Source organism: Dendrobates tinctorius, unplaced genomic scaffold (genome assembly GCF_039654945.1).
Source record: "Dendrobates tinctorius isolate UK_male_01 unplaced genomic scaffold, ASM3965494v1 ptg000162l, whole genome shotgun sequence".
NCBI classification, from domain to species: Eukaryota; Metazoa; Chordata; class Amphibia; order Anura; family Dendrobatidae; genus Dendrobates; species Dendrobates tinctorius.
The window spans coordinates 64456838-64470012 of record NW_027361829.1 but is presented as its reverse complement, the minus strand read 5'-3'; the positions used below and the strand labels follow the sequence as shown (position 1 = coordinate 64470012).

The following is a 13175-nucleotide window of genomic DNA, read 5'->3' as shown; positions in this document are numbered from 1 at the left end:
TGGAACTGGGCACAAAGTTTTAGCATTAGCTCTCCACAAACATCAATGAGCTCTGGCCGCCCATGGGCCTGTTGCATGCTCATTGTTTGTAATTTCTTGGAACAGTTTTGGTAGATATTGACTATTTTGCATCTCATAAACATCCACAAGATACCATCTGACTCAGCCTCAACCATTGAGCCACCATAGTTTGGCCCTTGTCACTATTGCTACCTGCAATGACCACTAGGGGGAGGTCACTGAACATGGAATTTTATTGCTCCCATTGAACTTCACACTTGTATTAACCCTTTTGTATACCAAAGACTATACATTACAAACCATGTGTTCATGTATGGAGCGGCTCAAGCGCTGAACCTGCTCTATGTTGGGCAAATGCTGGCAGTGCAAATCAGAGGGTGTGTGAAAAAATCAGACCACACTTAGCTGCCATCCGAGGTTGGTCTCATTTTCAAGGACTTTTAGTTAGGAAAAGTTAGGGCCCCTTCACACATAGCGACTCACCAGCGATCCCGACAACAATATGAACTTGCCAGGATCGCTGGTGTGTCGCTACATGCCCTCTGGTGAGCTGCCTAACAGGCAGCTTCACCAGTGATCTGAACAGCGACATGCGGGTAACAAGTGACGCACGTCGCTTAGTTACCCACAGTGTACATTAAGATACCAGCGCGCTGGTGCAGGGAGCTTGTAACCAAGGTACACATTGGGTTTCTAAGCACCGTGCGGCGCTTAGAAACCCGATGTTTACCTTGGTTACCAGCTCGCTGATCGCTGGTCTCCCGCCTGCCACACGCAGCGATGCGTGCTGGCCAGCGGGAGACCAGTGATCAAAAAAATGACAGAGGTCAAACGTTTTCTGTAAGTCTTCACAAGGTTGCCACACACTGTTGTTGGTATGTTGGCCCATTCCTCCATGCAGATCTCCTCTAGAGCAGTGATGTTTTTGGCTTTTCGCTTGGCAACACGGACTTTCAACTCCCTCCAAAGGTTTTCTATAGGGTTGAGATCTGGAGACTGGCTAGGCCACTCCAGGACCTTGAAATGCTTCTTACGAAGCCACTCCTTCGTTGCCCTGGTGGTGTGCTTTGGATCATTGTCATGTTGAAAGACCCAGCCACGTTTCATCATCAATGCCCTTGCTGATGGAAGGAGGTTTGCACTCAAAATCTCACGATACATGGCCCCATTCATTCTTTCATGTACCCGGATCAGTCGTCCTGGCCCCTTTGCAGAGAAACAGCCCCAAAGCATGATGTTTCCACCACAATGCTTTACAGTAGGTATGGTGTTTGATGGATGCAACTCAGTATTCTTTTTCCTCCAAACACGACAAGTTGTGTTTCTACCAAACAGTTCCAGTTTGGTTTCATCAGACCATAGGACATTCTCCCAAAACTCCTCTGGATCATCCAAATGCTCTCTAGCAAACTTCAGACGGGCCGGGACATGTACAGGCTTAAGCAGTGGGACACGTCTGGCACTGCAGGATCTGAGTCCATGGTGGCGTAGTGTGTTACTTATGGTAGGCCTTGTTACATTGGTCCCAGCTCTCTGCAGTTCATTCACTAGGTCCCCCTGCGTGGTTCTGGGATTTTTGCTCACCGTTCTTGTGATCATTCTGACCCCACGGGGTGGGATTTTGCGTGGAGCACCAGATCGAGGGAGGTTATCAGTGGTCTTGTATGTCTTCTATTTTCTAATTATTGCTCTCACAGTTGATTTCTTCACTTCAAGCTGGTTGGCTATTGCAGATTCAGTCTTCCCAGCCTGGTGCAGGGCTACAATTTTGTTTCTGGTGTCCTTTGACAGCTCTTTGGTCTTCACCATAGTGGAGTTTGGAGTCAGACTGTTTGAGGGTGTGCACAGGTGTCTTTTTATACTGATAACAAGTTTAAACAGGTGCCATTAATACAGGTAATGAGTGGAGGAAAGAGGAGACTCTTAAAGAAGAAGTTACAGGTCTGTGAGAGCCAGAAATCTTGATTGCTTGTTTCTGACCAAATACTTATTTTCCACCATAATATGCAAATAAAAGGAAAGAAAAAAAAAACAACATATGTGATTTTCTGGATTTTTTTTTCTCAGTTTGTCTCCCATAGTTGAGGTCTACCTATGATGTAAATTACAGACGCCTCTCATCTTTTTAAGTGGTGGAACTTGCACTATTGCTGACTGACTAAATACTTTTTTGCCCCACTGTATGTTTCTCATCCTGATATATCTGTCCCCCATCCTGAGTCAATCTTGGTATATACCGTATGTCCTCCATCTTGGGAACCTTCCTGTAACATATATGTCCCCCATCCTTGTATATATTTCTCCAATTCTGGTATATACCATGAGGACATTTATATGTTTCTCATCTTGATATATATGTCCCCCATCCTGAGCCCATCTTGGTATATATGCCCCCAATGTATATATCTCCCATCCTGGTATTTATGTTCCCCGTTCTGCTGTTGCTCTTTAACGCATAACATTTTTTAAAATGATTCTACTGATCTTCTCCCACTGTCATAATGCGCAGAGTAATCTTCTGTAGCTGGCAGCTGACTTCAGTATGCACATGACAGGTGCCAGTAACTTGCAAGCCGACGTCACCTGCCAGCCTGTGATTAGCCGGTGACGTGTATTGCAGTGTAGGGACCTGATGGGTCCTTGTGCCGCAATGCATTTTAGCTGAATGTGCGTGCTCAGAAGCACATGCAGCTGAAATATGTGCCCCCTTCCTGCACGGCCCGGTTGTGGTCGCACCCTCTGCGTCCTCCATCATTATGCCCCTGTAAGAGTCATACCCTGATCCAGAAAATAATGCAGGGGTTAAGCAATGCACATATTGTTGTCATTTGAACATGAGGGTAAATATATTACTCTAACTTTATAAAGGCTGAGAAATGAGATAAAGACGTGTACTGATTAAATCTGGACCATTGCATCAACTGAGATCTAGCAATTTTGGGATTCATTCTGTTGTGTTTTTTTAAAACTGCAGCATGCTCTGTCCATGAAGCGTCTTTTCTCCACCTAATCTCATGATAACTATAAGCTATGAACTATCAGGCAATTTCCCAAGGCTATTTAAACAGTTATATCAATTTATTAAAACAGTAGAAATGCAAATTAATGATACAATAAAAAAGAAATTAAAAAAAATCATATAAAACTATTGTGATTTTAGGTTGTAAGTTAAAAGTTTGTATTTTTTTTGCTGCCATTTTTCACCCTCAGCTTTGCCATATTGTTTCACTGTTTTCTCAATTAGAAAATAAAATAAAACCAACTATTGATTTTTTTTTGCATTCATTTATATTTCATATGAGGAAATAATATGTGTATTATTATCAAGTGTGAGTAATATATTTAAAATAAGTATAACAGAATGATTTTCTTTATGTCGGGGTCATGTTGTTCTGTAGCAGTTGTGTTCACCCGTACAATGTTACCCTTACATAACGATACAGGAAAGATATAAATCTCACATAATGAAATTTTTCACTAAGATTTTATGCTTTCTCCTAAACAGAAGCTGAAATGAGTTGAAATGAGATGCGACATTAGCACCATCTAGTGGCAGAAATGTAACTTGTTGCCTGCTATAGCCCTAGTGTTTTTTTTAGGATTATTCTATACTTACAGTCAGATCACTCAGACTTTGCATATTTGTGTTATATGAACATTGTGCTGGACTAATATATCTTTCTGTGCGGCTTACATTGACTGTAGTTGGTTGCGATATTCATCATGTCAATGTTCTTACTGATAATGGGCCAAATTGTGCCCATATAGTGGATTCTCCACCAGTGGTATTACTTGACGCTTGTGGGCCCCGATGCAAAATGTCCCACAGGACCCCCAACTATCATGAGTCTTTGGTCATCTCATATGGGTCAAAGGGGGTCAAAGGGACCTGCTCTCTATCTCTCAATCAAGATGTGACACATTTTGCCATGTGCTAAACAATTAGTTATGACGATTAAAGATCTACTTTATCATAGAAATACTCACTTCCTCTGTACCCTAATTGGAAGCATTTGTGGCCAGTGCGCACAATGGAACATAATGAAATGCCTTGGTCAATAGGGAACCTGGATTGGGTTCAGGATTCAATGAACTCTTTAGCATCTTCCTATCTCTGAGCTTAACTACTCCTGCCATCTTCCTCTTTCCTTAAAGGGAATCTGTCAGTAGGATCAAACTTTCTGCCTAAGCCATGTACATGGGCATGTAGTTCATATAACACTGAATAAAATGGTACCTTAATACCTGTGATCCGATATCTTTTTCCAGCTAAATCAACATTTTTCTTAATATGCAAATGAGCTGTAAGTCTAGATCTATGGGCCAGACATAGATTTGCCTCAGAATCGGCCCCCTTTGATAATTATAAATGAAAGGGTCCATTACTAATGTGAGACTGACAGTCTATTCTCCTGATTTCACTGCAGAGCTGTGTGTGATTACAACTAACACAGTACAGCAAAGCTAAACCTTGTTTCACTACAAACACATTTGCAGCTGCATTTTTCCCTCTCAAAGTGCTGTCAGTTCAGCTCTACTGTACAGCGCCTTTGTGGCACCCCAGGAGTCCAGTTGCCACTATGGCATTGCCTCCCTCACAGGGGGTGATGTCATGCCTGGAAGCAGACCAGAAGGGGGAGCTCAAAACTTGGTTTAGGGGAGCTTCCCTATTAGTTCTGGCCTGGAGGTGAGGTTAGGCAGTCTGTGGTGGGGACTGGAGGAGTGAGGAGCTTGTCCTCAGAATAGAGTTGCAGTCTGAGTCAGAGAAGAGTTTTAGAGGAAGAGAGAAGTCTAGGGAAAGCTGGGAAGTGGAGCTGTGACTGTGAGTGGAGCTGTGACCAAGCTCACCCCATCTGCTAGAACCGGAAGCCGGAGTCCGTGGCTGCATGGGTACAACAGTCCCAGCAGCTAAATCCGGAAGGCAGGGAACATAGTAACATAGTTATTAAGGTTGAAGGGAGACTTTAAGTCCATCTAGTTCAACCCATATCCTATCCTAACTTGCCCTAACATGTTGATCCAGAGGAAGGCAAAAAAAACCCATGTGGCACACAGTAAGCTTCACATTGGGGAAAAAAATTCCTTCCCGACTCCACATACGGCAATCAGACTAGCTCCCTGGATCAACGCAATATTAAGGAAACTAGTTTATATACCCTGTAATATTATACTTTTCAAGAAAGGCATCCTGTCCCTTCTTAAATTTTATTAGGGAATCACTCATTACAACATCATATGGCAGAGAGTTCCATAGTCTCACTGCTCTTACAGTAAAGAATCCGCGTCTGTGAGTATGCTTAAACCTTCTTTCCTCCAGACGTAGAGGATGCCCCCTTGTCCCCGTCACAGGTCTAAGAGTAAAAAGATCATTAGAAAGGTCTTGGTATTGTCCCCGCATATATTTATACATTGTAATAAGATCACCTCTAAGCCTTCGATTCTCCAAACTAAATAACCCCAAGTGTAATAACCTGTCTTGGTATTGCAGACCCCCTAGTTCCCTAATAACCTTGGTCGCTCTTCTCTGCACCCGCTCCAGTTCAGCTATGTCTTTCTTATACACCGGAGACCAGAACTGTACACAGTATTCTAAGTGTGGTCGCACTAGTGACTTATATAGAGGTAAAATTATGTTCTCCTCATGAGCATCTATGCCTCTTTTAATGCATCCCATTATTTTATTTGCCTTTGCAGCAGCTGCCTGACACTGGCCGCTAAATGTGAGTTTGTCGTCCACCCATACAACTGCAGGTCCCCTGGCCTATCAGACACTCGGGGCACAGCAGCATATCAGAGCCCAGAGCCGCCACAAAGCAGTGACACCTGCAATAGGCACAAGCTGCCTGCCATACGGGCAAGTACAGGAACCATAAGAGAACAGCGCAGCAAGGAGGCCTCCAACTCTATCTGGCTTAGGGGACCCTAAATTGCTTCCAGGCTCTCCAGAACTCCATTTCCATCTGTTAGCAGTGCTCCGGTCTGCATTCCAAACCATGAAGTAAAGGTAAAGAAAACTACAGTTCATATGTTTGCAGTTATTCATTATTCCCTCAGCCCTGCACCCCAATGTCACTATCCTTTATAAGGACTATAACTGCCCTGGGGCCTAGCTCTACCCGTTGCAAGCTATAACAACTCTGCTGAATCACCATCGGCCCAAGGGTCTCCTTAGGCAGCGTCAGCCATCCCCTTTTGCTGAACACCACGGGTGGCATCACAAATTAAGCCCTATAATCTATCCTCCTCATTTATTTTAATGGAAATCCAGGGCCACGGACCAGGTCATTGCCGCCACGACATTCCCTGAAGGACCGGCATGTTACCGAGCACCCTACGGCCCTGTGGGGCACTCCACCTTCCCCCACTCTGGCTGCTGGTGAGGAGAAAGCTGAATAAGTGTTAATTATAATCAGGCAAAGCAGGGCTGACAGCAATATGAGAAGACAACTGCAACTTTAGATATGTTTGTAATTGGGCAATGATCAGCTCTGTTGTACTGTGTTAATTATTATCTCACTGCAGAGCTAACCGTGATTATGAAAGAAAAGTGTCCGCCATTAAATGTCTTATACTGATAACTCCAACTTTTGTTTATAATAATATCTGTGTGAAGATTCTCAGAGATATCAGTGTCCAGACCAAAGTTCTTAACAGCTCATTTACATATTGTAACACATGTGAATCGTGGACCCACTGTGCCACAATCCAGACTTACCTAGGAGGGGTGTAGCTATGCGCCTACTTGGTTTTCGCTAGATATCTTAATGGTGCTGTTAGACTTGAACTGCAGGTAGCTGTCAGGTTTGCTGACAAGAACTCGGGCCCAGAGTAACTGGCAGGACAGGACTTGGACACTGTGCAGGCAACACGGGTTCTTGATCAGTGGGCAGAAGAGATACTGACATGGAGTCACAGGCAGAGCTGGATCTGGATACTGGAATAGGCTCCAACAGTACGGACTCTGGAATGCTAACCAGAGGAGACACTGGTGCAAGTTTGAGTACCATCAGAACAGTTGTGCGGCTTTGGGGTTCAAGTACCGCCTGTGTGGCTTCAAGGCTCAAGGTTTAGGTAATGCCGATGCAGTTTCAGGTTAAGACAGCTTAGGATAAAGGGTAACGTTCAGACTAAACAGGTTTACAGGAACACAAACTATACAGGATACTAGGATAGGAGACCTGGCAACATACAGTACAGTTGCTTACATACTCAATGTAAGGAACTCAAGGGGTGCTCAGGCACCTCCCTACTGGGGAGAGTGCCTTATATACAAGAGTCCTTCCAGCTATTGGCTTGGGGCATTTTCAAAGTATGCGTGCTGCGCCTTTAACAACGGAACGTGCGCACGCACTAGGCATGCCATTGGGACGTCTCTGTGATGTGCACAGATCAGGAAGCAGGGAGCAGTTAGAATGTCATCTTCCCTGCATGGCGGGGGATGGTGGACCATGCTGGGGCGTTGGCATTACCGTTACTCATATATGAAAAACTTAAATTTCTCTAGAAAAAGACAATGGATCAAAAATGTCAAGGTATCATTTTACTCAACTTTATATGATCTACATGCCCACATAGACGGCTTAGAAGGGTTGATTCTATTTACAGATTCCTTTTTTAAAAGTGGCAAATCCTTTTAACTTTTGTTTGGCAATTTTTGCTGCAATGGCTGTTCTGTGGAACTGGGCACAAAGTTTTAGCATTAGCTCTCCACAAACATCAATGAGCTCTGGCCGCCCATGGGCCTGTTGCATGCTCATTGTTTGTAATTTCTTGGAACAGTTTTGGTAGATATTGACTATTTTGCATCTCATAAACATCCACAAGATACCATCTGACTCAGCCTCAACCATTGAGCCACCATAGTTTGGCCCTTGTCACTATTGCTACCTGCAATGACCACTAGGGGGAGGTCACTGAACATGGAATTTTATTGCTCCCATTGAACTTCACACTTGTATTAACCCTTTTGTATACCAAAGACTATACATTACAAACCATGTGTTCATGTATGGAGCGGCTCAAGCGCTGAACCTGCTCTATGTTGGGCAAATGCTGGCAGTGCAAATCAGAGGGTGTGTGAAAAAATCAGACCACACTTAGCTGCCATCCGAGGTTGGTCTCATTTTCAAGGACTTTTAGTTAGGAAAAGTTAGGGCCCCGTCACACATAGCGACTCACCAGCGATCCCGACAACAATATGAACTTGCCAGGATCGCTGGTGTGTCGCTACATGCCCTCTGGTGAGCTGCCTAACAGGCAGCTTCACCAGCGATCTGAACAGCGACATGCGGGTAACAAGTGACGCACGTCGCTTAGTTACCCACAGTGTACATTAAGATACCAGCGCGCTGGTGCAGGGAGCTTGTAACCAAGGTACACATTGGGTTTCTAAGCACCGTGCGGCGCTTAGAAACCCGATGTTTACCTTGGTTACCAGCTCGCTGATCGCTGGTCTCCCGCCTGCCACACGCAGCGATGCGTGCTGGCCAGCGGGAGACCAGTGATCAAAAAAAATGTCCAGGCCATTCGAGGACGATCAGTGATACCCGGCAGGGGGGCTGGTTGCTGATAAGTGTCACACACAGCGATCTCACTGGTGAGATCGCTGTTGCGCCACAAAACTTGTGACTCAGCAGCAATCTCGCTAGCGAGATCGCTGTGTGTGACGGGGGCTTTAGAGTAAGATTTTTTTTCTCACATGAGAAAAACTGATGAGACTGAACAGTAAAAGAACTTTTTTTTCCTTCTGCTAGTGTTTGGCAAGAAAAGTATCTTTGTTTTTATAATATTCTTTGTTCTGAGTGAAAACAGTGCATGAAAAAAAAAAAGTACCGTATGTGTATTTAATATATTCCACGAAATCTTGTTCTTGTTCTTATGTAAAGTAGCGGCAGGGATCCGGATGTAACTTAGTAAATAGTCACTTGCGTCTGTACCCTCCCACTGCCCAGATCACACAGGGGGTCTCACTACAAGACTGGCACCATATTGAATGATGATTTGGCAGGTTGTAGTTATTGAAATGTTTCTGACATTAAGTCAAATCTTTCAATTCTAAGCATGCGACAACTCACAGACCTGTGTTTGAAAACAGTTACGGCTTGCTGAGAGAGAGAGCATCGCTACCCGGGCTTAATTCGCCACTAATGTGATATAATTAAGCAACCAGATGGTTCCTGCTTATTAAAAGTGATTTTTTCTAAAATATTCCATAGTCTGTCTAGACTCCCACCAACTTCTCCAAGGTAGATCATTATGTAAATGTGAATGCCTTATTTACAACTTAGTTTCTGCTGTAGAATTCATCATTTTCTACCATGGTGGGAAGATGTCACACTATCATTTTATAGCAGGAGAAAGCTTCTCCCTTACTGCTTCCTGCAGCTGTACTTCTATATAACATCGACTGCGTTAAGCTGGAGTCACACATAGCGACTCACCAGCGACCCCGGCAACGATATCAACGTGTCAGGATCGCTGGTAAGTCGCTATGTGATCGCTGGTGAGCTGTCAAACAGGCAGCTTCACCAGCGATCAGCACAGCGACGCCGAGCGTGCGGCGTCGCTGTGTTCGTTTGTTACCAGCGCGCTGATGCAGGGAGCTGGTAACTAACGTACACCTCCCTGCATCAGCGAGCTGGTAACTAGCGTACACATCAGGTATCCAAGAGACGCACGTCCCTTGGATACCCGATGTGTATGTTAGTTACCAGCTGATCGCTGGTCTCCCGCCTGTCACACGCAGCGATGCGTACTGGCCAGCGGGAGACCAGCCATGGAAGAAATGTCCAGCGGTTTCCAAGAGCGATCAGCGATACCAGCAGGGGGGCGGTCACTGATCGCTGTCACACACAGTGATCTCGCTGGTGAGATCGCTGTTGTGTCACAAAACTTGTGACTCAGCAGCGATCTCGCTAGCGAGCTCGCTATGTGTGAGGGGGCCCTTACATCCTATTATCAAGACATTGCCCCATGAAATAAATGATAGGGTACAACAATTCATAATGCATAGGAAGCAGAAATAACCTTAAACAGGACTTTTCACTGGATTTTTTAATTTATACTAAATACATTTCCCAACTGTTGCTACTCCACTGATTCTAGAACAGTGTTTCTTTTTCTTCTGTGCCCCTCTGTTTTAATATTATACCTTCTTGTAATAATAATGGTATAATTCTACATTTTTTGGTCCAGTGAGAGGTCCTATCAGTGATTGACAGCAACCTATGTATGCACACACAATCCTACAAACAAACGGAAGCAAATGCCAAATATTTCTTGAAAACATTTTTTTACATACTTTATTAAACTTATACAGCTCTGGCAAAAATTAAGAGACCACTTTCAAATGTTCAGTTTGTCTGATTTTTCTCTTTATAGGTATATTTTTGAGTAAAATGTAAATTGTTCTTTTAGTCTATAAACTACTGATAACATTTCTCCGAATTTTCAAGCAATAACTTTTGTATTTTTTTTCTGACAAAGAAAAATGGTCAAAATAAAAAAAACACCCAGTGTTTTCAGACCTCAAGTAATGCAAAGAAAACAAGTTCATAATAATTTAGAAACAACAATACTAATGTTTTAACTCGGGAAGAGTTCAGAAATCAATATTTGGTGAAATAACCATGATATTAAAAAACAGCTTTCATGCGTCTTGGCATGCTCTCCTCCAGTCTTTCACACTGCTTCTGGCGCAGAAATTTAAGCAGTTCTTTGTTTGATGGCATGTGACTATCCATCATCCTCTTGATTACATTCCAGAGGTTTTCTATGGGGTTCAGGTCTGGAGAATGGGCTGCCCATGACAGGGTTTTGATGTGGTGATCTCTTAATTTTTGCCAGAGCTGTATAGTACATTACAGTTTAAAAGATAGGGGATACAGATACAAAAATAACTGCATGCACCAGGATATATAAATTATATTATATACATTTGCTTCTGTCCGTTTATAAGATTCTTAATAGTATCGGAAATGCCATTAATCTAGGCCAAGAATGATCTTTTTCTATGTATGCACACTTATACTAAGAAAGCGGTCAGTCACTAATAGGACCGCCCACTGGACCAAATATCCCAGAAAGCCCATATTCAGAAGCCACTAAGGTGGCTAATTGTATATTTAGAGGGCACATTGGCAGCTAATAATATATTTAGGTGGCACAGTGTGGACTTTGTATTCAGGGGCACAGTGTTTATAATGCAGAAGGGCAATGTGGGGCAATTTTTATATTTTTCATTCAGGGACACATTATGGAGTAAATTTGTTCACAGGGGCACAGTAAGGGGAACTTTTTTTTACCCAGGAAAACATTATGTGTCCTGTTTTTATTTATAGGTACACTTTTGGAGTATTTTTTTAATCAAAGGAGCGCAAATATAATATACAGCTCTGGCAAAAATTAAGAGACCACTGTAAAATTTTCCGTTTGTCTGATTTTTCTCTTTATAGGTATATTTTTGAGTAAAATGTAAATTGCTCTTTTATTCTATAAACTACTGACATGTCTTCTAATTTCCAAGCAATAAATTTTGTATTTATTTTCAGAAAATGAGAAATGGTCCAAATAACCAAAAAAAATGCAGTGCTTGCAGACATCAAATAATGCTAAGAAAACAAGTTCATAATCATCTAGAAACAGCAATACAAATGTTTTAACTCGGGAAGAGTTCAGAAATCAATATTTTGTGGACTAACCATGATTTTTAATCACAGCTTTCATGCGTCTTGGCATGCTTTCCACCAGTCTTTCATACTGCTTCTGGGTGACCTTATGCCACTCCTGGTACAAAAATTTAAGCAGTTTCTTCTTTGTTTGATGGCTTGTAACTATCCATCTTCCTCATGATTATATTCCAGAGGTTTTCAGTGGGGTCCAGGTCTGGAGTTTGTGCTGGCCATCACAGGGATTTGGTGTGGTGGTCCTTCATCCACACATTGATTGACCTAGCTGTGTGGCATGTCGCATTGTCCTGCTGGAAAAACCAGTCCTCAGAGTTGGGAAACATTGCCTGAGCAGAAGGAATCAATTGTTTTTCCAGGATAACCTTGTGTGCGGCTGGATTTATACATCATTCGCAAAGAATAACCTGTCCAGTTCCAGCCTTGCTGAAGCATCCCCAGATCATCATCGATCCTTCACCAACTTTCACAGTGGGTGCAAGATACTTTGGCTTGTACGCCTCTCCAGGTCTCTGCCTAACTATTAGACGACAGGTTTTGGGCAAAGCTGAAAACTAGACTCATCAGAGAAGATTACCTTACTCCAGTCCTCTATGGACTAAAACATTTTTATAGCATTTAATAAAGATCTTATTTGGTTTGTTTATTAATATAATGTTTGGGCACATACAACGTGAGACAACTACAAATACTATAGGAAATAGCGGTACTATTTTTACAATTTCAAATTGTGAAGTTAGCTCTAAAGTGCGTTTTATACCTGGAATATGATGTTCCTTCCAACTCTGGTGATATTGACATTGTGTGGTTGACCGTTAGCCATATTTTTATGATCATTGATATCAATGATAAAAGGATCTTTTGTGCCTCCTAAATTATACCGAATTTCTAGCATACCTAAAAGGGATAAGGGATAAGAAAGCATTAGTCATCCGTCTCTGGAATATAGCTAAGCAGCAAAGTACTATTATAAATTCAGAATATATTTTTTTAAGAATACTTGCAACTATAAGCACAAATACAAGTCTATCCCATTTCTGTTAAAAAAAAAAATTGCAGAACATTGCACAAATTAGGCAATATGATTGGTAAAAATATATAGAAAGTTAAGTGATAGGAAAAATGTTAGAGTGAAGTGATGGCATAAAATTAGTGATTGGTCAGGCTTTAAGACCTGTCACAAGGGAATCTGTCAGCAGGTCTTTGCTATGTAATCTGAGAGCATAATGAGGTAGAGGCTGAGACACATATTTCAGTGATGTGTCACTTATTAGGCTGTGTGTTGTTTCAATATAATCAGTGTTTTATCAGCAGGAAATTATCACTGTTCAAACTACAGGTTACTGTCCACATACAATATACACAGAAAACTTTCTTAAGGTACTGTCACACTTAGCGATGCACCAGTGATCCCGACCAGCGATATGACGTGGTCAGGATCGCTGGTGCATCGCTAAGTGGTCGCTAGTG

The 13175-nt window shown here is 42.6% G+C and overlaps 1 protein-coding gene across 1 annotated transcript in view; it reads right to left on the bottom strand.

Annotated features, from left to right (window-relative positions):
- CNTNAP2 (contactin associated protein 2) overlaps nt 1-13175 on the bottom strand; it is a 2930334-nt gene that overhangs the window by 137911 nt on the left and 2779248 nt on the right. The window contains exon 20 of the mRNA XM_073550056.1: nt 12466-12602. Coding sequence (XP_073406157.1) covers nt 12466-12602 — 137 coding nt within the window. The remainder of the gene's footprint in view (nt 1-12465; nt 12603-13175) is intronic.